Source organism: Pogoniulus pusillus, chromosome 17, assembly GCF_015220805.1.
Source record: "Pogoniulus pusillus isolate bPogPus1 chromosome 17, bPogPus1.pri, whole genome shotgun sequence".
Lineage (NCBI taxonomy): Eukaryota > Metazoa > Chordata > Aves > Piciformes > Lybiidae > Pogoniulus > Pogoniulus pusillus.
Window position 1 is genome coordinate 10,560,301 of NC_087280.1, and position 23,151 is coordinate 10,583,451.

Here is a 23,151-nt window from a genome sequence, read left to right on the forward strand (position 1 = left end):
GTATTCAGTAGGGCACCACTAAGAATGTATAATGGAATATGCCTTTGGAACCAATCATGAAAAGAAAGGCTGTTTGGGAACTTAAAGCATAGTTCATGAGATGGACTGCTGAAAATTTTGGAGGGGAGATGAAGGGAAAGTTCTTGCTGAATTTGCCTATTTGAAAGTTATTCTCAATTCAGGAAACCATAGCTTGCTGAGGATTCCGAGCTCTCCATCTTCATTGTCTTCCTAAGGAACTGATTCAAAATTTGCAAGAGCTTTACTGCCAACTGCAAGATGTCAGTACCCTCGAAATTGCTTATCCCACGCAATGTTGTGTGTGATGTGGAGTGGGCAGATATTTCTCTGACACGTTATCTCTCACAGCATTCAGTTTCGTTAGGTGGACCAAAATTACAAGCATAAGAAGAGATGAACTGAATGCTAGTGAGGGACTGAAAGCACATTTAATTTTGTTGTTTTTCTTTTGTTTTGGGTTTTGTTGCTAATTATTACTGGAAAAAAATGGCAGAGATGTCTAAGCGGCTGCATGATGAGCTAGAAGGAGATAGAACACAAAGACGGTAAATACCTGGGGTTTTTATCTTCTAAATGTAGTTGCTTTAAGCTGTGCCAACAAAGTCAATTAAACTCCTTTCAAGTACCACCTTCAGTGTAATATTTGCTTTACAGCCTTGTGTACAGTTAATAAAGAATGGATGTATATGATATGACTGTGCTTTAATGAAAGAAGGAAAATAGATGCAGCTTCTTATCTACTTATTTTTAGAACTAATGAGGTCCAGAATGGAGCAGACATAAAAGAAAAAGACAGACCAAAAGTCACAACCCAAGAAATTGAGGGACTGAGCAATGGTCTAATGCAAGAAGAAATTCAGGATGATGTGCAAAGCAAGATAAAGCAAGAGACAACTCGACTTACTGTGGAAAACATGGTGAGAAAATGAAATATTCCCTGAGAAACTACCTAAAATGCAGGATAAAGAGAAAAGAATAACAATTTTGCAGTATGGACAAGGTGTTTTCTCAGTTCATTGGGAGAGAAAAAAGACAGGAGAGTAAAAACATGGGAGAGTTTCTCCTAACAAATATAAGTAACTTCACGTTATACTTCATGGTGCCCTTCAGCTGCAGCAATCACATGTAGCACTAGGAGACATTTTTTAATTCTAGTTGTTCTAAACTTGCTGACTTTGATTATTACAGGATCTTGAAGAAAAACTGGACATGAAAGATAGACTAATTAAAAAATTGGAGGATCAGATCAAAACTCTTACCAAGACTATTGGAAAATGTAAGATGTTGTTACGTATTTTTTTCTTAGCAGCTTTAAATGTTCAGTATGTGAATTTCAAGTATATTTAGAGTGTTAGGGTTTGGGGTGGGGTTAGAAATGAAAACATCAGAAAAATGTGCAAAGGGGAAACACCAACAGAAATTACATGAAAGTCTTTTCCTGTCCTTTTTTCCAGCTACATAATGGGCACATATGGGACCTAGACTTATAAAGTTAGAGGCATAAGGTTCTGTCAGTGGAGGTTAATGCATACTCTCATGCAAACTGTCTCTGAGCCAATGGAATGTTGGTTTTGTATCAGACAAGAGCAGCTCTCATTAGCCCTCAAATGGCAGATGTTTGCTGATGGGAAGTTGGTTTGTACAAAGCTTACACAGCAAGTAATTCTTCACCCACAGAATGCTCTTAAAAACGTTGCAGAGGTGACTAATGTAGAGATGTTGCTGTTTGTCTTAACATAGGTCATTGCACTGCATCCAGTGAAACTATTCATGTAACATAAATGTTCTTGGACTCTTAAGGCTTGGAACCACAGGCTAGGAACATGATTATGGACTTAGTGCAGAGAAAATTGCTTTTCTAATGTGAACACTATCTTAGCTGTTTATCTGCAAGTGACAGTGCTTTTGTGTTTGACAGCTGAAGCTCATGCACCAGCTTTGTCCAAAGAGTACATTGGAATGATGGAGTACAAAAAAGAGGATGAAGAAAAGATCATTCAAAATCTGATCTTAGGTATTTTAGTAGCACTTCAACTTGTATCTTTAGTTGACAATATCCAGTGTAGAGCACTGCAATAAAAACTACAAGGCACTGTATTTCACTTAGTTCAAAGTTACCTTATTCCCACTTTCTTATCATCAATGCAACTTTGAAGCTCTATATTGGACTTTTTCTGCTGCCAGCCATTTCAAGTATGGGAGTTCTTTATCTCTGTGAAAATCATTTGTCTGACCTACACAATGCTGACTCTATCATCTTTCTTATTATTTATGCACTTATGAAGCTATAAATCTCAAGAGTACACCAGGGACTTAAATTCATTTTCTCCCTGGTCATCTAGTAAGTCTGTAAGTCTCTGGGCTGATATCCATGTCTGATAGATTGCTCTCCTGTCTGTTCTTCATATATCATTCCCTTCTCTGAAAGGAGCTGCTACTTACTTGTTTTTCTTGCAGAGGGATTTTGTTCTTCCTCTGAGTTACTTTACAATATCAGCCTTACTGCCAAGCCAGCTTTTTGCATTAGCTTAAAAATAACAGCAAAGTTGACAAATTTCCCATGTACATTAGCACCAGTATTAAATACTTCCTGGAAACAATATCTTCCTTTTCTTCTCACCTCCTTCAACCTTGTGGATGTTTATACACTCGCAAACAGAAGTGTGTCATTAAGCAATGCCAGAATTTGGTGGGGCCTGTGGTGCACAGTTAAATGCCAGTTGCTTTTTGAAGTTGTCCTGTTTGGCCAAGCCCTGATGGACCTTAGAATTTGCTACAGTACTCTTACCTGTCTCAAAAAATTAGGTAATACTCTCCTATGAGCAGTGCTGTTACAGAACCTTCCTGAAACAAGGAGTTCATCAGTAAATCAATTATCAAGTAACGGCTTATTGAAGAAATGAGCCTCATTTTTTGAATGATAGAATGAATAATTTTTATATAATAAACCTCCTAACTCTCCTTTACGCAGATCTAAAGCCACGTGGAGTTGTAGTTAACATGATACCTGGCCTCCCAGCCCACATCCTATTCATGTGTGTGAGATATGCAGACTATCTGAATGATGCTGTCATGCTGAAATCTTTCATGAACGCCACCATTGAAGGCATCAAAGAAGTTGTTAAGGTAGGATTTCTGTTTGAGTTTATTCTACTTTTCAATGTAAGGCTTACAAGATGCCTGCATAGTACCTGGGGGATGGTGACACTTGATTTGGTAGTATTCCTGTAGTAGAATAACAGCCATTGGTGACATTCTTTTTGATGTGTGTAGTAGTACCCCTGTAAAGCCTCCAGGTAAGACTCTACTGAACACAGAATGCATTAACATAAATTATTTGTATCTGAAGAGCTTGTTGACAAAATCATTTAAAGCATTTTACATTTTACAATGAGTAACTAATTAAGTGAAGTGTACTTGTGCTTTTGGCACTGGTAAAAGGTGGAGGGACAGAAATAAAGGTTAATGTGTCTGGCAGCAGGCAGCTATAATTTTAAGAGGTTTTTACATTGCTGTTCTCCTAGTGTAATGAGGTTTTTTTGACATGTCATTTGATACTGCAGCATTAGTACTCAAATGATTAAAATTATGTTGCCAGCCAGTTTACAAAATCATGTTATTAACAAGAATGTTTAGTCTGCTGTCTCATCTACATAGCAAATTCAGCTATGTGAATTCTATTCTAATGGAATAAAACACCAAGCTTTGTAGCAGAAACAGGAATGGACTGTGGTTTATGCAGTTGGATTTGCTGTATAGAGAATGCCTCCAGTTTGTTTGCAAACAAATTTATACCACAATTTAGCCACTAGAAGTAGTTGTGTTGACTTAGCTAGTGAAAATAAAACATACTTACACATAGGTGGAGTTGTGTTTATGTGTAGTTCACTTGTATTTATGTGTACAGGTGTTTACACTTTTTGCAGGAAGGCCTCCTGTACACAGCACTGTGCACAGAAATGTGTAAAATCTTTTGGTTCAGGCGAATTTATTTAGACAGTCTCTCATAAAAGGAGATTTAAACAGCATGATTTCTTCAGCCAGCGTGTTATAGATGCTATATGTTCTTTCTGCTACAGGCAGACTATTATTATGACAACTCTGTAACTGTCTTAAGTTTAGTTGTTAAACTGATTCTATGAGATGATGCCATTATCATTTTCAGGAACACTCAGAAGACTTTGAGATGTTGTCCTTTTGGCTTTCCAATACATATTATTTTCTTAACTGCTTGAAGCAGTACAGCGGGGAAGAGGTAGGATTGATTTAATCAAATTATTTCATTACTTCACCTTTGACAGACTTTCAATTGCAATTAAAAATAGTGATAGTTGATTCACCAGCTGACCACTGTTCCTTCTAGATATTTCGATATGCCTGTAGCTCTGCAGGGCTAGAAGACATCTGTGCTAGTTTGAGCCTAGCTAGAATGTGTTGGTGAGAAGGATTAGATCGCAGGCTGTGAAAGGAAAACAGTGGTGATGTCTACTTCACTCATAGGCTTGCTGAGATGTATAAGAACAAGAATCCAAACATAGATAAGGCACTTCTTCTGCTTGGGAGCTCTGAGCTGCATTTCTCTCTCTAGCCTCTCTGCTATCTCTCTGATTAATCTACTTTGCTTCCTGACCCCCTGGCCAAACCTGTGTTCTTCTGGGGGTAAGATTGAGAGGGGTGGGAGAAGGTGGAAGGGCAGTTGGGAGCCCCTCCTGGGGACTCAGGTTTCTGGGAGGGGAGTTGTGTTTCTGCATTACTTTTTACCTTATATATTTCTGTATATAACTGTATATACTGTAAATATTTGCTTGTATATTGTGCTAGCTGTAAATATAAGCTTCATTCAAATTTCCAGAGCCGGATGAGTCTAGTCTGGGTGATTTCCAACGCGTGTGGAGGGGGTGGGTAACACCCAAACCACCACAGCATCTTACGCAGTAAGATAGTGCAGAATTAATGGACCAAGTGAAATCAAGGAAATTTTGAGTCCTAAAGCAGGTTGAAGACATGACATGGAGACTGCTAGTCAATTTTAATTCTTCTATGTGAATTGAATGTGGGCTGGACTTCAGATGTCCACTTCTCTGTGTCTTTATGTATGTGTAGATATCCAGTTCTGTAGGTATACATTACATATATAAAAATATATTTAAAATTCGTTTTTACCATTTTACAATTGTGATTATTCAACCATCTGCTTCTACCAAAATAAGGCTACAGAAGAAAACCTCAGGGAAGGAGCCAAACAACAAAATTGTTTTTCATTCTTTCACTTGTGTAAGCCGATTTTTATTCTTTCCCCCTGAAATTAACAATTCTTTTTAATTCTTTAAAATTGAAAACTCACACTGTGGGTTTTTTTTCCCTAGAATTTTACGAACTTAGGCTTGAACTGAAATTCTATAGACAGACAACGATTGTCTTCAGGGTCACAGCAAAGTGGTACCTTTAAGCCTTGGGAGCCGCAGTACCTGTGTGCTGTGCAAACAGCAGTGCTCCCTCTTGTGGTCATACGGATAACTTCTAGAGAGCAGCGGAGAACCGAAAACACTCAAACTTCATGAATAGCAGCCTTTTAAAATGTAGTTGCAGCAGCAGGGAAGCGTCTGAATCCAGACTTGAGAGCTTTTATCTGTTTCTGATGAACATTCAAGCCTTCACACAGCCTAGGGTTCAGTCTAGACTTCGGAAGTCAGAACTTTCCTGATGTAAAATTCTGAAAATGAGATCTCTTTGCAGCAATAAAATCTAAGTGTGGAATTTTTAGTTTGCTGTGTTTCAGCTGCTTGCTTTTTTTTCAATTGTTATGCTTTTTTTAAAATGTTCCCTTTTTCCTTTCTTTTTTCTTTCTTTTTTTCCCTCTCTTTTTTCTTCCCCCCTCCTTCCCCCCGCCTCCCTCTTCTTTTTTGAGGGATGTTGGGACATAGGGTGACAGGAGGAGTTCATTTTCTGTTTAAGGGATCTAGGAATTTCTCCAAAGTTCATTGAAATCTATGAATATCTTTCCTTTGGCATGACTGGACTTCAAGAATAGCATAAATATCAACATACATTGAAAGCCCAGAACTGGAAGCATCTGTTAAAAGTTATCAGGAGCTTTGAAGCATTTTGAGACTGTGTTCAGCCAGAGCTGGAATGAGTTACTTCCATAGCTACATTACATTGTAGTAGCAGTTTATGATTACAATGTTCTGTGATTTCTAGTATTTATATTTAATTTTCACTTGTAGGAATTTATGAAATGTAACACTCCACGTCAGAATAAGAACTGCTTGAAGCATTTTGATCTCTCAGAATACAGACAAGTTCTTAGTGATTTGGCCATTCGTATCTATCACCAATTCATTATTGTAATGGAGAACAACATTCAGCCTATGATTGGTAAGACAGCAGCAATCCAGACAGCCTTAAATGTGGCTTGTGAATAAAGCTTATAGAATAACCAGGTTATAGAATTAACTAGGTTGGAAGAGACCTCCAAGATCATCCAGTCCAACCTAGCACCCAGCCCTATCCAATCAACTAGACCATGGCAGGATGGGACAGGCTAGTTAATCCTCTTGATTTATACATATGTGTACCTGCATAATGTGTGTCTGCACATATGAATTCCACTGAATGGTATATCCCTGCAGTGTTTAGAAAGACTTTTCCTTCATAACATTTCCTGGTGTGGGATAATGCTTTGAAACCTATCAGCACTCTGCAAAAAGAAAAGGCTTATTATAATCTGTGCTCAAAAAGCCTTTGTCAGTATCTTACTTTTGTTGCATTGTTTAACTTGGAAAATATCCTGACAGTAGGTTTCGTGCAGTAATTAAGTTAATAGAATGAAAGGAGCTGCAGGAGCTTTGGTTTTGCTGTTTGTTTTCTGTTGTGTTTCAGTACCAGGCATGCTGGAATATGAAAGTCTTCAGGGAATTTCTGGCTTGAAACCTACAGGATTCCGTAAACGTTCTTCTAGTATAGATGACACCGATACCTACACAATGACCTCTATCCTGCAACAGCTCAGCTATTTTTATAGTACTATGTGCCAGAATGGATTGGACTCTGAGCTTCTAAAGCAGGCAGTCAAGCAGCTTTTCTTTCTGATTGGAGCTATCACCCTCAATAGTCTCTTCCTCCGCAAGGACATGTGTTCATGTAGAAAAGGAATGCAGATAAGGTAAAGCCTGTAAAGTTTCCACAAACTCAAGACTTTATTTTTTGACACTTTCATGTAATATCTTTCATCTCTTAAGTCACTGGATATTCTCTCCCCATTCTTCTGGCAGTAGCTATTTGTCATGTACTCTCTTTGAAAAAAGCAGATACTCTAATTTGGGGCTGAGCTTCCTCAGCATAACATACTACAAATCATTCTTTCCATGGAAACAGTAATGGAGGAGAAGACAGAGAAAATTGCAGTCTGGAGTTTAAAGCCAGACATGTTTAGGATTCTTTCCATGTTAGTTCACTCATGATGTGACAAATATTTTTTTTTGCTCTTCCTTACTGTAGTAAACAGGTGTGGTGTGCTATAGCTGGCAGACAGGCAAAAGCTGACTTGCATTTTTCATGCTCTGTTGACAAGAAGGCACTGAGACAGAGGCTTTGAGGGTGTAGAGCAGGCATCATCTGTTTTGTTAAGAGCATCAAGAGAACATGCTGGTACCTGTTTTGCAGAAGACAGTTAATTTGCTCTCCATTTGAGTCTGCAGACTGAGGTGAAAGAAAACCAGTAAATTCATAGAATCATCCAAGTTGGAAGAGACCTCCAAGATCATCCAGTCCAACCTATCACCTAGCCCTGCCCAGTCAACTAAGACCATGGCTCTAAGTGCCTCATCCAGTCTTTTTTTTGAGCACAATCTTGATCCCTCTGGGAATATTACTAGAAGAAAGCCGCTTTAACCTTTAAGGTCATCAGCTATAAGTCCAGCACTGCTTTGTGATGTGCAAATATTGTTCTGATTTCCTGTTCAAGCACAGCTGTAGCTGAAAATCTCAAAGACATACCATGCTACACTATGATAGGCAATACCAGTATATAGTAGTCATTTTCTGTAAACAACAGCTAAACTAATAACTTGATGCCTATGAGCCATGCTTTAAGAAATAATAATAAAAGAAAGTAATTGAAATATACAAGGGATTAAACTTACATATCAATAAGCTATTGGTTGGTTGTTTAATTGGTTGATTGTTATCATCTATGGGTATAGTTTTTCAATTAAAATGTATGAGTTTGAACACTGCATTAGAGGAACATTCCTTCTTTAGAAGTCTTTAATGTAAGTTGCTTGTAAGGGGGAATTTATGTTATCCATCATGGTTTAACCCAGATGTAATATCAGCTACTTGGAAGAATGGCTTAAGGACAAGAATCTTCAAAGCAGCAATGCCAAAGAAACATTGGAGCCTCTATCTCAAGCAGCCTGGCTCCTTCAGGTTAAAAAGATCACAGATGAAGATGCCAAGGAAATATGTGAACACTGCACATCTCTTTCTACTGTGCAGGTAATGAACCATCTCTTTTCTTTTAGCAGCATCAGCTGCAGAATCTTGGCTATGTGCATTTATTTGCTGCAAAAGGCTACTGGCATTTTGCTTGACTGAAAAATAGTATTCCTCAGCATTCCACATCACCACTTGTTAAATTCAATTTTAGACTCCTTTTAGCTTCTCTTGTGGTGTATTTGTCTGCTTTGTTCTAGCCTGTCTCTTTATTTTACACTATTATTTTCTTCACTTTGTCAGAGGCTTTTTTTTCTTGTTTCACTTAATCAACTCAGCTCATCCTGCATCTCCTTGATCCTACTGACACCTCTGGAAATGAGTCATCAGACACATAACACCTCATTAGGTGACGAGTAAAAATTCTTTTTTTACTGTAAATTCTGTGCTGAAACTTATTAAATGCCAATAAAGACATTATATTAATGCTTTCTCCTTTATTATTTTCCTGCTTGCTGTAACATGCTAAAGTATCCTTTTGTCATTTGCACAGATAGTTAAGATCCTCAACTCATACACTCCAATAGACGATTTTGAGAAAAGAGTGACTCCAGCATTTGTTCGGAAAGTCCAGGTAGGAACCACAACTCCTCTTCCTCTTCTCCAAGTTACAGAATGCTTCATACCCACAGGTTTTGGTGCTACCTAGTTATACTTGACCTTTGCATCATGTTAAGTCAGTCAGCTTATAGTCATTTGAAACTGATCAAAAGAAGCCTCCTAGTGAAAGCAAGATGAGAAGCAAACCATGTACTGCCTTTGCTTCGATTGGAAGGTAGGAGAGCCCTGCAGAGGGACCTGGACAGGCTGGATGGGTGGGCAGAGGCCAATGGGATGAGATTTAACAAGGCCAAGGGCAGGGTTCTGCACTTTGGCCACAACAACCCCAAGCAGCGCTATAGGCTGGGGACTGAGTGGCTGGAGAGCAGTCAGGAGGAAAGGGACCTGGGGGTACTGATAGACAGTAAGCTGAAGATGAGCCAGCAGTGTGCACAGGTGGCCAAGAGAGCCAATGGCATCCTGGCCTGCATAAGGAACAGTGTGGCCAGTAGGTCAAGGGAGGTTATTCTTCCCCTGTACTCAGCACTGGTCAGGCCACACCTTGAGTACTGTGTCCAGTTCTGGGCCACTCAATTCAAGAAGGATGTTGAGGTGCTGGAACATGTCCAGAGAAGGGCAACGAAGCTGATGAGGGGCCTGGAGCACAAATCCTATGAGGAGAGGTTGAGGGAGCTGGGCCTGTTTAGCCTGGAGAAGAGGAGGCTCAGGGGTGATCTTATTACTGTCTACAACTACCTGAAAGGGCATTGTAGCCAGGTGGGGGGTGGCCTCTTCTCCCAGGTAACCACCAATAGAACAAGGGGACACAGTCTCAAGTTGTGCCAGGGTAGGTATAGGCTGGATGTTAGGAAGAAGTTCTTGACAGAGAGAGTGATTTCCCATTGGAATGGGCTGCCCAGGGAGGTGGTGGAGGCACCGTCCCTGGGGGTCTTCAAGAAAAGACTGGATGAGGCACTTAATGCCGTGGTCTAGTTGATTGGATAGGGCAGGGTGCTAGGTTGGACTGGATGATCTTGGAGGTCTCTTCCAACCTGGTTAATTCTATGATTCTGTGATTCTAAATACAGTATTTTCTTGCTCTTTCTGTCACGATTTCAGGCCATGCTTAACAATCGGGAGGATGTTCCACAGCTGATGCTTGATACCAAGTATCTTTTCCAAGTGACATTTCCTTTCACCCCCTCTCCACATGCCTTGGAAATGATACAAGTCCCCAGCAGCTTCAAACTTGGCTTTCTCACGAGGGTTTAGTAAAACCAATGCATTGGTGTTTCCTCAAAGACTACGTGAAGACAAGCAGACTTTCCAGCTGGTGGATAGTATGGCAGATTACGGCAAAGGAAACTGTTAAAAACTTCTTCTTGAGTCAAGACTTCAGAGGAATAATTACAGCTTGTGGTTTCCTTCTCTTTTTTTCTTACTCCCTTTATTACATTCTTACAATGATGACTTTATATCATCAGCTGAACACTAAGTTAACCATACAGTTTTTTAGCTCAAACCTAACAAGAGAAGCATTTGTATATGCCAAGTTTGCATTGGCACCCTGTCAGCACCAGTCAGAGGGGAAGAATTCCATGTGATAGATGTTCTTACTTCACAATTTTCCTTTCCTTTGCTTCCTGTAACAAGAGATTTTTTTTCCCAAGGTAATTATGTTCATTGCCTTGATGTACTGGACCTATTTTACAGTAGCCTTCACCCTTCTATACTTATTATACCTTTATTCAGTTCTTAAAAGAAGTCTTTTATAACAGTTCATTCAGAAGACTGTAATAGAAGGGAAAGGAAGATCCTTCCACAGTTGTTTTTGGGGGAAAAAAAAGGCAGCTACATTGAAGCCAGGGAACTGAGATCAGTCTAAGAGAACTACTGTCACAAACCCACATTGTCTTTTCATGGGCATGCTGGCTTGGCTTGCTGGATGCTTGCATTGCAACCCAGGCACAATAGGCAGCTCTTCAGCCAGGGGAGGATTTGGGTGCTCTTCTTGAAGACAGATTTCAGTTTTGTTCTCTGCAGAGACTAGTCTGAATGTTTTGATCTTTAGAATAGAAGAGTCAGATATAAAATTCATGTAAAGATCCAGGTTTGTTTTCCTGAAGAACAGAAGTTTCTCATGGTTTGGTTCCACCTCCAGTGCAATATGTTTCAGAATGTACACTGAGTATGCACACACGTGCACAGCACCTCCCTCCCTTGTGTTTTTTGCTGATTTCTCTTCTCTGGTTCAAAAACCAAATAGGACTGAATACAGCTGCTGTGGCCTGGTCTTGCTGGTAAACCAAACTGGATTCCTCACGTTTGATCTATTTACTTCACTTCAGTTGCTGAATATGTAGAAGTGGAAGTGGTCCCCTTTTTATTTTGTTCAGCCTTCTCTCTGTGGTCAGAATGCAACTAAGAGTAGCTTTCTTTAGCACTGGATCCTATCAGAACAACTGGAGAAACAACATTCACCTCACCACAACGATGTCTGTAGGAATTCCTCAGTAAATAATGCTAGTTTTCTAGACAGCCTTTTAGACATAATTATTGATCAAGTACTTTGAAATACTGAAAATATTCTAATTAATTAAATATTAAAGAGCAATCGATTAGATTTTTTTTAATTACACAGCATTTTAGTACTTCTTGCTTAATTTTACACAGAACAATCTGTAAATAGAGAGAAGGAATCACTTAGTGTTCTTGGTGTTTACTGTGCACATTGAAATGTTCATGGTGATACCCACAGAGTTACATGAAGGAAGAATGTTGTGGCTTGTCCAATAACAATAAAAGCTGTACAAAGTATCACAGACACATAGGTAGACCAGGATTTCATTGTGTTAAATAAAGTAGCTTTTAAATCAATTTGTAGTGCTTTCAGTGGTGCAATAGCTGTGTTTTCATTATGGGACCATTTGAAAGAAGTTACCTGGAACTATGTGAGCATCAGTGAATAATGTCAGTTTTGTATTGCACCATAAACACTTAGTTAATGGTCCAGTTGCTTTGCTGTGTCGTTTGTGTGTCTTCCTTTGCTCCTCATGAATTTCTGTAAATATTGGAAAGCAAGCAATTTTTGTTGCTGTAGTTCACAGTATCACCAAGGTTGGAAGAGACCTCACAGATCATCAAGTCCAACCCTTTACCACAGAGCTCAAGGCTAGACCATGGCACCAAATGCCACATCCAATCCTGCCTTGAACAGCTCCAGGGACGGCGACTCCACCACCTCCCCGGGCAGCCCATTCCAGTGTCCAGTGACTCTCTCAGTGAAGAACTTTCTCCTCACCTCGAGCCTAAATCTCCCCTGGTGCAGCCTGAGGCTGTGTCCTCTTGTTCTGGTGCTGGCCACCTGAGAGAAGAAAGCAACCTCCTCCTGGCCACAACCACCCCTCAGGTAGTTGTAGACAGCAATAAGGTCACCCCTGAGCCTCCTCTTCTCCAGGCTAAACAACCCCAGCTCCCTCAGCCTCTCCTCGTAGGGCTGTGCTCAAGGCCTCTCCCCAGCCTCGTCGCCCTTCTCTGGACACGCTCAAGCATGTAAGTTTGTACATAGCCTTTTTTTTACAGTTACTGGAGCTATTTATCAGTTACCTGGGATGAGGTGAGTACAGTCACAACCTGCTCTTAACGTCTGCATCACACAGCAGTGACAGCAGGCATATGTATGTCTTTAGGACAAAGCACTTTTAATGGAGGGAAATTGCTGTAGCAATCTGATGCTGGGTTACTTTGAGAGGTTTGTGTGGAGTGTACCTTATACACAGTGTGAGCAAATCACAAAAATAGATTAATTTTAAAGGGAAGTTAAGGATGATCAGTGTCTACTCTATGATCTCAGAAACTTACCTTGCTTTTGCTGACATTAATGTTTTCAACCAGAACATAAGTACAAAATCCAGTTTGTTGTCTGTAATTCTAAATAGGAAGCAGTTTCAGCAAAGATAGGTACATGAATGAGACGTTACTGAAGATAACTTTCCTAGAATGATAGCAAATGGGAAAATTGTTTCATTCAGATGGGAAGATGTCAAATTATGCTGCTTACTTCAGTGGGAAAACGCTGAAATGGTTTATGGAGGGATGTGTGAAATGCAGTTGGCATCTTTGCATGTGTTTAAACATGTGGCTCCTGCAGTTTCTGGGATTAGGACTCAGCAGCATAGATGATTCCTTTCAATCCTGTGTTCCCATAATCTAATAAAAAGGACTAGGACAGGTTCCTTCTCTCCAAGTCTTGGCTGAGTACTAATTCACTTTTTTTCTTAATTTTGTCTTGGCTCTTATGTCTATCAAAAGCAAAGGGCATGATTTCAGTTGTTTCAGTAGGGTCTCAGTAGTAGATGTGACCTTCAGCACTTCTGTGAAAATACATCTGAAAAGTTCTAAGTTTCCCCAAAATATCTTCAAAGAGTAGAGAAAAGCAGCGATTTTTAAACTCATGCGTTTAAAATTCATTGTCGTAAAATGGGTGAATAGTTAAAGAAGGAAGAACCAGCATGGGCACTAATAAATCTGTTTGACTTTTAAACTTCATTAAGATTACAAGAGAGATGTGACATTGGCAGTGCTGCTTGTTAGAAAGTCAGTTTGATAGTTGGAAGATCAGTCACCGGTCACCTCACTCTGTTTAAGCATTAACATTTGGAAGCCAACCAAAAATCGCTGCTGTATGGAACAGGCAGGTAAAATCTGCTTTCCCGAAGCCTTTGTGTTCTTTGCATTCTGAAAGAGGGCACTTAAAGTAAAGCCTTTAAACTATAATCATCAGCACACAACTGACCGGAGGTGTGATACAACTGGAGTGGCTGAGCTTTAAATACCCTTTAAGTAGACTTAACAGGAAGGTTGCCTTTCTGCATTAGCAACTGCACACAGCTTATTCAGTCGTCCCGAGACTCTCCAGGCTCTTGCTGTTTGAAAAGGTGAGTAATTTTGGGTATTTATCAACAAGACTCATTGTACAGAATTTCTCTCTAGCATATTTTTTAATGTTTCACCATGGTACCATTTTAAGATTTCTATAGTCACTTGAAGTACTACGTTCAGAATTTCAGACTACAGTGCAAGAAGTTGTCTTTTTTGAGGTTGTTGGTTTAAATTGTTTGTGTCTTTATGAACTAGTGTGCAAATCCATCATTCTCACAGGCAGTCTCAGATATAACACTGCTTTTTAATTACTCAGGAGTTCTGTTGGCCTCTCTTGTAACAAAATTTTGTAACGTGTCAGAATACTACCTGAAGTAAAATTCACAGCCTCATAGAATGGTTTAGGTTGGAAGGGACCTTAAAGATCATCTAGTTCCAACCCCCCTGCCATGTAAAACACTGCCAGCAGCTATGATTCACGCTGTATGTTGCTCCAGCTAATTTTTGCACATAAACAGAAGTTAGTTCTGTGCAAAGTATGTACTACAAGCCTAACAGATGTGTCTAAAGTCTCTAGACCTGAGATTAGTATTCTATTCAAATGTCTCTGTGACACCTTAATTTTGCACATCCTCTCAAGTGAAAATTTTTCCTCCCAAAGTTGGCTTAGCGTCCTAAGGCTTCACACCAATCTATGATTATGTCACTTGAGTTGCCCTAGATGAGAACCACTAATTCTAAGAACCTCAGAAAAACAGGTTATTCAGTTTTGAGTGTCCAGTTTTAAGAACTTAGCAGAGCTGAGCCCTGTTGCTGTAGTCCCTTTAAAGCTCTGAGCAGTACTAGCACAGAATAGCTCCCTGGAAAGATGGCAGCCTGTAGTCTCAGGCTCATTGTTTGCAAAAGAATGCATTAAAATCTTCAGTATTTGTTGCTTTTCATCAATTAGAACATAAACCTCCTTGACTGCATGTAGTTGATGGAAAGCTCCATGCAGATCTCATAGTAACGTGTTGGGGTTCCATTTAGGATGGTTTGCTTCCAACACGTTTTGGGATGGAGTTATGCATCTGCTGGAGACTGCAGAAAAACCTTTTGAGATGAGTGTGGGCAGGGTTTCTAAGATTAACATCACATTTTTCAAGTAGTCCACTCAAATACTAAAGAACAAGCAGCAGAATGCAGGCAGAATAAAGTTTGGTTTGGTTTTCATGTAATGTCCAGCCAAACAAATACTGAAATCTGCAGAGCTTACTGAATTTACTTTGCCCCATTTAAATTTCTTTTGCAATAGCTTCTTCTAATTGTTAATCATAAATTCATTATTTATGTACAGGTCCAAATAATGTTAGAAGCATTCCTTTGAGAAGTGGCCAAAGATCCCATTTTCCCTATGAAAAATTCACTGATTAAAATGACACTATAGTGTTGTTATTGTTTGGGGTTTTTATGACAATCAAGTAGTATTTAGTTCTCTGCTGCTGATTGTGCTTTGCTGCCCGAGATGCCTGGCTGAAGGGCAGAAGTGGCTTTGTAATGACCCAGCTTTTGGTGTGCTTGAAGCATCCTTTCTGCTGAAGCAGCACAGTGTTCACAATGTTTCTGTAGCTGCTGACTGAATCCTTGGTTGTCTTTTCAATATTAAAACTAATGCAGAATATTGACTATTTAACAGTGCAGTGGAAAACCAATACATATTGATCAGTGGGGATTTCTCACAAATCCAGCCATCAGCCATTCCTGATTACTGTCTGCTGACATTAAGTAAAAGCTAAGAGTAACTCCTGCGTGAATCCATGTGCACAGTGCACCTGATACCAATCTACTGCAATCAGTGCATGTTATATCACTATATATATTTTGCTTTCTGTTTTCCTTCATAAGAATACAATCTGCAGAGCATGTGGCTATCCTGCATATAGAAGAAGTTCATCAAGCTCGAGAGATTAGTCACAGAGAGATTATCCAGCCTACAGATGTATATGCAGTCTAAGCTGCATTAGCTAGCAGTAGTGGGAAACACTGTTCTGGACTGGAATGCACCCTTTCCTCCTTCTCTCTCTCTCTTTCAGCTCTCTTCAACTGCAGAGATGTGTGACCAGACCTTTTTAGCAGTTGTGTTTGGTCCATGTGACAAGTGCTTCAAAGAGAAGCCCCTTAGGGCCGTTTACATCAAATCGGAACAGCTCAGCTACTGCTCACTATGTGTGGAAATGGTATGTTCCCGATGTCCTCAGCCAGAATGTGGGAAGACTGCAGAAATACAGGGGCTGGATGCACTAATGGTCTGTTAGGATGGATTTTTCTGGATAGCAAATGAGCATTGCTAGGCCTACAGACTGCCAAACACCTCTGCAGACATCTGGTCTTGCCATGTGCCTGCAACAGAGGTGGCCCTGGGAGTTGAGGATACTTTTTATGATTCTTGGTTGGAAAATGGCCACGAGGTTTTCCCCCTGGGGTACAATATTACTCAACAGTGCAAATGTTGTGTGCCTGTCTAAACTCTGTGCTTCAGGTACATGTGTGCAACTTTGCTTGGCCTGTGATCTAGAGTGTTTCCCATTCCCTGCAACGGTTCTTAACAGGAGAAGATGAAACCGTTGCATTAAACTCACTCACTGGTGACTCAGGGATATGTAGCTCATCTAGTCTGCCTCAGTGAAAGTGATACACAAGCAAAGTGCTGTCAGATCTTATTTGTGGCCTACATTCATACTGAGGCTATGCTGGTTTGTATGTGATGTGCGGTACTTGAGTGAGAGTTGGAAGTAGCTACAATGAGGATAAGGTTGGAAAAGGCTGCAAGGCACTTGGAGCATCTTCTGTCACCACGTGTGTGCTTCACCACAGAAGGGTAATGCAGGAGATGAGCAAACTTGCTAGCCTGACCACCAGGTTCTGCCAGAATATCTGCATGAATAAAGGATGGTATTGGAGGCTTTCTAATGTCTAGTGATTTCTGGTGGAGTGATACCCCACTCTCCTGGAAGGAAGTGCTGTTCTAGAGAGATCATGGTGGGTCTGTTTTTATGCAGTACAAATGAACCTTTGTGGCCACTGAACAGCTGGTCTCTAGACCTCCTCTTGTAAACTTAAGAATTTTGGCTTCACCTTGGAGTATTTTATTTTAGCTTCCTGAAGCATTGTGTATTATCAGTTAGGGAAGACATCCTTCACTGTTTCCTCCCCAGAATCGGTCTTTACATAACCGAGTGGGGTCCAATAGTTTGTTGTGTTTTAATGGCAGAAACAAATGATCCCTCCAGGAATGTTGAAAGGTTTAACTGGCTGTGTTTATAAAACTCTCTTTTACAGGCGGATGAGAGCACTGACTTGGTGTTTGTAGGTGGTGCAGTGTGTACAGTTCACTGGCCGATGCAGCACATTCTCATGTGTGACATTGTTTAGGAGGAAATTTAGATGTAATGACTGCAAGACAAAAGATGGTTCCTTCCCAGTTTGTTTGCTTCTCCTGGCTTTGAATTTGCTGCTTTGTTCAGGTTCTTCTTGGCCAACAGCCTATATAAAAGCTATTTATCCAGTAAATTTTTGCATGGCTTGATAAAGGCACACTGGAATTGCAGGAAACTGCCTGTTTGTTATTTACAGTCCCTGCAACCTTCTCCTTATTATTTGCATTATCAAAGTTTGACTCTTAGCAACTGAAATAGATGATAGGTGGAAGCAGACTGAGACTTCAAGGGGAATTGTGTCATTACCTAACAGCCTGTTAGGCTTTTCATGAGCAATGTTTGTTGGTAGATCTGGCTTGATATTTGTTTTGTAAAGGGCTTCAAAACAAATGTTCAGGACACAAAGAGCTCTTAGCGCTAGCACTGAAACACACATCTGTAGGGAAACTGTATCCTTTGCTTTTTAGTGTTGGGTTTTTTGGGGTGGGCATGCTTTGGTGTGTATCCAAATGCACAAGCTATTCTTGCCAGGTTTGTGGATGCATGTGCATGAAGTGGTGTGTAATTAAGCTGGTGTTTTTGCAGCCTTGAGAGTTGAGTGTGCAGCTCCTGGTTTCAGTCCGCAGAGGCACATGTGCATTTGCATCAGCCAGCCCTTGTGATTTCTGCCAAACCAGTGTATGTTGAGGGATAACAGAAACTGCTGATTCCTGGTGTTCAGCTCATCCTACTTCAATTGTTCACCTTTCAGACAAAATAATCTTTTTCTCTCTTGGGTTTTGCCTACTTTGGAGATTGGTGCTAAGCCCTAGAAATTTAATCAGCATTTGCTGATTTAGTCTTCTTGCAGAAGTACTACTAAATTAGCTTACAATTTAAAAAGAGATTAGCCACTGAATTGGAGTAAAACTTATTTTAAAGACCTAGCTTTTGAATAGGCAACAGTTTGTGGCACACTGTTAGATCCTTCAGTTCCTTTGTTAATGGAACACTACCGACTTTCTTCACACATCCCCTACCACTGCAGTTTGTTGTGTTTCCCACGTGTGGAAGGTAGGCAGTAAGGACAGGGATTTGCCACAATTCTTGTTGTTTCTGTAGCAGCTCCATATAAGAATGCCCTATAGAAAGCTGACTGCTTCCAGAGTGGTTACCTCAGAATAGACTGAGCCAAGGGTCAGCGTGCTTTCTTCCATCATGAAGAATCAGAGGAAAAAAAATGTCTTAGAATCATAGAATCAGCCAGGTTGGAAGAGACCTCCAAGATCATCCAGTCCAACCTAGCACTCAGCCCTAGCCAGTCAACTAGACCATGGCACCAAGTGCCTCATCCAGTCTTTTCTTGAACACCTCCAGGGACGGTGCCTCCACCACCTCCCTGGGCAGCCCATTCCAATGGGAAATCACTTCTCTGTGAAGAACTTCTTCCTAACATCCAGCCTAGACCTCCCTCAGAACAACTTGAGACTGTGTCCCCTTGTTTTGTTGCTGGTTGCCTGGGAGAAGAGACAAACTCCACCTGGCTGTAGCCTCCCTTCAGGTATTTGTAGGCAGCAATGAGGTCAGCCCTGAGCCTCCTCTTCTCCAGGCTAAACAACCCCAGCTCCCTCAGCATCTGCTCACAGGGCTGTGTTTCAGGCCCCTCACCAGCTTTGTTGCCCTTCTCTGGTCATGTTCCACTATCTCAACATCTCTCTTGAATTGAGGGGCCCAGAATTGGACACAGGACTCAAGGTGTGGCCTGACCAGTGCTGAGCACAGGGGAAGAATAACCTCCCTTGTCCTACTGGCCACACTGTTCTGATCCAGGCCAGGATGCCATTGGCTGTCCTGACCACACTGCTGGCTCATGTTCGGCCACTCTCTACCAGTACCCCCAGGTCCCTTTCCTCCTGGTTGCTCTCAGCCACTCAGTCCCCAGCCTGTAGCGCTGCTTGGGGTTGTTGTGGCCAAAGTGCAGAACCCTGCACTTGGCCTTGTTAAATCTCATCCCATTGGCCTCTGCCCACCCGTTCAGCCTTTCAGGGTCCCTCTGCAGGGCTCTCCTACCCTCCAACAGATCAACACCTGCTCCCAGCTTGGTGTCATCTGCAAACTTACTGATGCTGGACTCAGTGCCCTTGTCCAGATCATCAATAAAGACATTGAACAGGACCAGGCCCAGCACTGTTCCCTGGGGGACACAGCTAGTGACTGGCTGCCAACTGGATGTCTTAAGTGTTAAGAAGCTGTCCTTAGTTTGTGCAACTTGGAAGCTCACTGCTGCTGAGGACACAGAAGCCAGCTTAGAAGTGGTCAGCTTTCCAGGGAATGCAGGTGGTCATTATGAAGTCCCAGCAGCAAATGCTTTTATGTCCCAGTTGTTACTGCAGTTAAGGGGTAGTAACATTACAAAGTGGGAGCTCACTTGCTACTTCTTTTCAATATATTCAGCATGCCATACCTCCTGTGCAGGATGTCTTCACAGCCTGTTTTCCTGCACTGATGGGTTTTGAAACTCATCTGAAAGTAGAGACCAGGCTGTCTTCACACCCTGTTTTCCTGTGCTGATGGGGTTTGAAACTCATGTCACAGAATGTCAGGGGCTGGAAGGGACCTTGAAAGAGCTTCTACCCATTGCCCCTTGTCCTGTCATTGGGTATCACTGAGCAGAGCCTGGCTCCATCCTCCTGGCACTCACGGTTTACATATTTATAAACATTGATAAGGTCACCTCTTCATCTCCTCTTCTGCAAGCTGAAGAGCTCTCATCTGAAAGTAGAGACCAGACTAGGAGATGCTATCCACTGCTGCTGAGTGAGCTGCCCTTTCAGATTAAACATGCCTTCAGCATAGTGAATTCTAACACGGTGTTAACCAATTATTTACTACTTGCATTTTTTTAAAGAGAAATTGCTAATACATTATGAGAAGTGTGTTGCCTTCAGTATGGTTAGATTTTATGAAAAGGAAGAAACAAAAAGCCTTGATTGTTTACTGGATGGTAATGTCCTTCTTTTTTATGCCACAAATTAATTCAACCCTGGTTCGTTTTATTTACAGCTCCCAAATGGCCATACCCTTACCTGGTTTTGGGTAGTTATGCAGGTTGGTCAGGTGGGCTTCATAGGGGTTTTTTAACTCAACTTAGTGAAACATGTTATGTATCACACACTTCTACAGCTCACTCTGTTTGGTAGAGGCTCTCTTTCACCTCAAGGCTCTGCTTATCCCTGTCCTCTCAGGGTTAGTATCATGTATCGCTCTGAACATATATGGTTCCCAGACTCTCACCTCCCATGCTGCCCTTTGTAGACTTTTCAATCCCATTCCCCAAGGCAGTGAGACCTCTTATCAGTAAGGCAAGAAAGCCTGAGCTTTTCACTGTTAGAACTGTGCTGACTATCTGACATAAATGCATTATCTAGGCCAATTTCTTTAGAGCTGATGGATTCCTAGCAAGGCAAAGAAATTCCCTATGTTTTTGTTGGGTTTAATGTCCAGGCCCCTTCACACTTACCAGGTGTCAGAAGAAGGACATTTGTCATAGATTAAAATCCTGCCAAAAGAAAAAAATCTTTCCCTGCCACTCTCCCAATACACAGCAGCAAAGTCTTTCCCTGCCACTCTCCCAATACACAGCAGCAAAATCTTTCCCTGCCACTCTCCCAATACACAGCAGCAAAATCTTTCCCTGCCACTCTCCCAAAACACAGCAGCAAAATCTTTCCCTGCCACTCTCCCAAAACACAGCAGCAAAATCTTTCCCTGCCACTCTCCCAAAACACAGCAGCAAAATCTTTCCCTGCCACTCTCCCAAAACACAGCAGCGAAATCTTTCCCTGCCACTCTCCCAATACACAGCAGCAAAATCTTTCCCTGCCACTCTCCCAATACACAGCAGCGAAATCTTTCCCTGCCACTCTCCCAAAACACAGCAGCAAAATCTTTCCCTGCCACTCTCCCAAAACACAGCAGCAAAATCTTTCCCTGCCACTCTCCCAATACACAGCTGCATTATAGAATTCAATATAAGTAGGTTTAATTTTTCAGACATGAAGATAATGCACTAGAAACTTCCTGTCTCTTTCCTACTAAATGATGGGGGCTTTTTTCTTCTTTTTCTGCCACTTTAAAAGTACTGAATTTGTATTTCCTTGGCACTGTCAGTGTGCTGGAAAGCATATCCAGTGTGCTCTTTACCCTGAGGGGCTTTGAAGGATGTTCCATATCCTGCGGTAGGTGAATTCCATAGATTAAATGACCTACTTGTTCTTTTGTGGTACTGAATGTAACTGGATCAAGTCGGTTCAGGACTTGAAATCCAGTTCAGGGTTGCCCATTAGGCTGGGTGAGGTAGGTCACACCCGTTTCTGGGGACAATGAGAAGGCTGGGAATCTATCCCATTGCATTTGACTCTTCAGTGAAGTAACCTATCTTCTGCTTGCTAGTGCATTGACTAAGAGAGACCTTGAGCACATGGGCCTGATTTCAGCCTCCAGTGACAAGAGCTCAACAGCTCTGCCCATGCAATCTGGTTGGACTGCGGCACTGCTGCCCAGGCCGGTGTGGGAAAGGACACTTATTTTCTCCAAAATCCACTCTGTGTCCAGGATGTGCCCAGAGTCTAAACAACAGCTGCAAACGTATTTTCCTATCTCCCTTTCCAATCTTGGCACATCTCCAGGTTGAACAATGGCCGTTGGATTGTCTGTTTTCTGGCTAAAGGGAGACAATGGGAGTTAATACGAACAAAGTTACTCTGTGCAGCTCAAGGACAGTTACTGTAATAAGAGGACATTTTCAAGGAACTCTCAGGGAACAAAAAGCCATAAGCCCATGTGCTGTGACTCTTCTCTGGAAGCATTAGCTGCATTGTGTGCCCACCCAGCACACGTTCCAGGTCTGCACCTGCAGAGCCATGATGCTGTGTATGGGCTCATACTGACACCAAAGAGGAGGGTTCTTTGTTCCCTTTGGGGTTTTGGAAGCCCTGACAAGGACTTGCAAGGCCACAGACCTTAATGTGCTTGTCTGCATGCAGGGCTAAGAGGTGGCATGTTAAAGGGGAGGAAGAAAAGCAAAGAAACCCTGGTAATATCAAATTTTAAAATCAGGAATTCAAAACATAGTGGAGAGAAGAGTTCACACCACTCACTGCATCTGTCCTGCTGGCCCAGGAGCTGAGCCAAAGGCCAGCTGAGCAAGCAGGGCTCCTAGTGCTTTCCATGCCTATAGGAGTATTAGGGAATGATGGTGCAAAGCCAGGTCAGGATCTGTCTTCCCAGCCTCATATTTTAAAGTGCTGTTGGGATGTCTAATGATCTTTTTTTTTTGTTATTCCTCCTTTCCCCCCCCCCCCCCCCCCCCCCCGCGTGTGCAACTTCGGGTACAAACAGGTTCGGGTACAAACAGGTTCGGGTACAAACAGGTTTGGGTACAAACAGGTTCGGGTACAAACAGGTTTGGGTACAAACAGGTTCGGGTACAAACAGGTTCGGGTACAAGGCAGAAGCTCCCTTTGTATTTCTGGGGAGATTGAGCCTGTGGGCAGCGAAAATGGCTTGGGATGTACAACAGATACCTGCTGGTGGAAGCCTGTGGGTAGGAGGAGGGCAGGAGGCAGGGCTGGTCCCAGCTGCCAGCCTGGAGGCAAGGCTCTGGATGCCGAGCCTGCCGTGCTCCCTGCAGCGGGACCGGGCAGGGGCCGCTGGCTCTCACGGGTGACAGGGCAGGTGCTGGCTGCACACCGGGCTGCGGGAGCATCCAGTCCGGCCATGGACGTCAGCACGGGGAGGGGGGAGGGAGCCCAGGCCG

The 23,151-nt window shown here is 41.9% G+C and overlaps 1 protein-coding gene across 1 annotated transcript in view; it reads left to right on the top strand.

Annotated features, from left to right (window-relative positions):
* Window positions 1-12,067, top strand: part of MYO5C (myosin VC) — a 41,838-nt gene extending 29,771 nt beyond the window's left edge. Inside the window, exons 32-42 of the mRNA XM_064158181.1 lie at window positions 515-566; window positions 773-938; window positions 1,210-1,297; window positions 1,940-2,035; window positions 2,993-3,147; window positions 4,187-4,276; window positions 6,249-6,399; window positions 6,904-7,186; window positions 8,346-8,520; window positions 9,011-9,091; window positions 10,177-12,067. Of these exons, the coding sequence (XP_064014251.1) occupies window positions 515-566; window positions 773-938; window positions 1,210-1,297; window positions 1,940-2,035; window positions 2,993-3,147; window positions 4,187-4,276; window positions 6,249-6,399; window positions 6,904-7,186; window positions 8,346-8,520; window positions 9,011-9,091; window positions 10,177-10,329 (1,490 nt within the window). The 3' untranslated portion in view covers window positions 10,330-12,067. The remainder of the gene's footprint in view (window positions 1-514; window positions 567-772; window positions 939-1,209; window positions 1,298-1,939; window positions 2,036-2,992; window positions 3,148-4,186; window positions 4,277-6,248; window positions 6,400-6,903; window positions 7,187-8,345; window positions 8,521-9,010; window positions 9,092-10,176) is intronic.
* The last annotated feature ends 11,084 nt before the right edge of the window (window positions 12,068-23,151 follow it).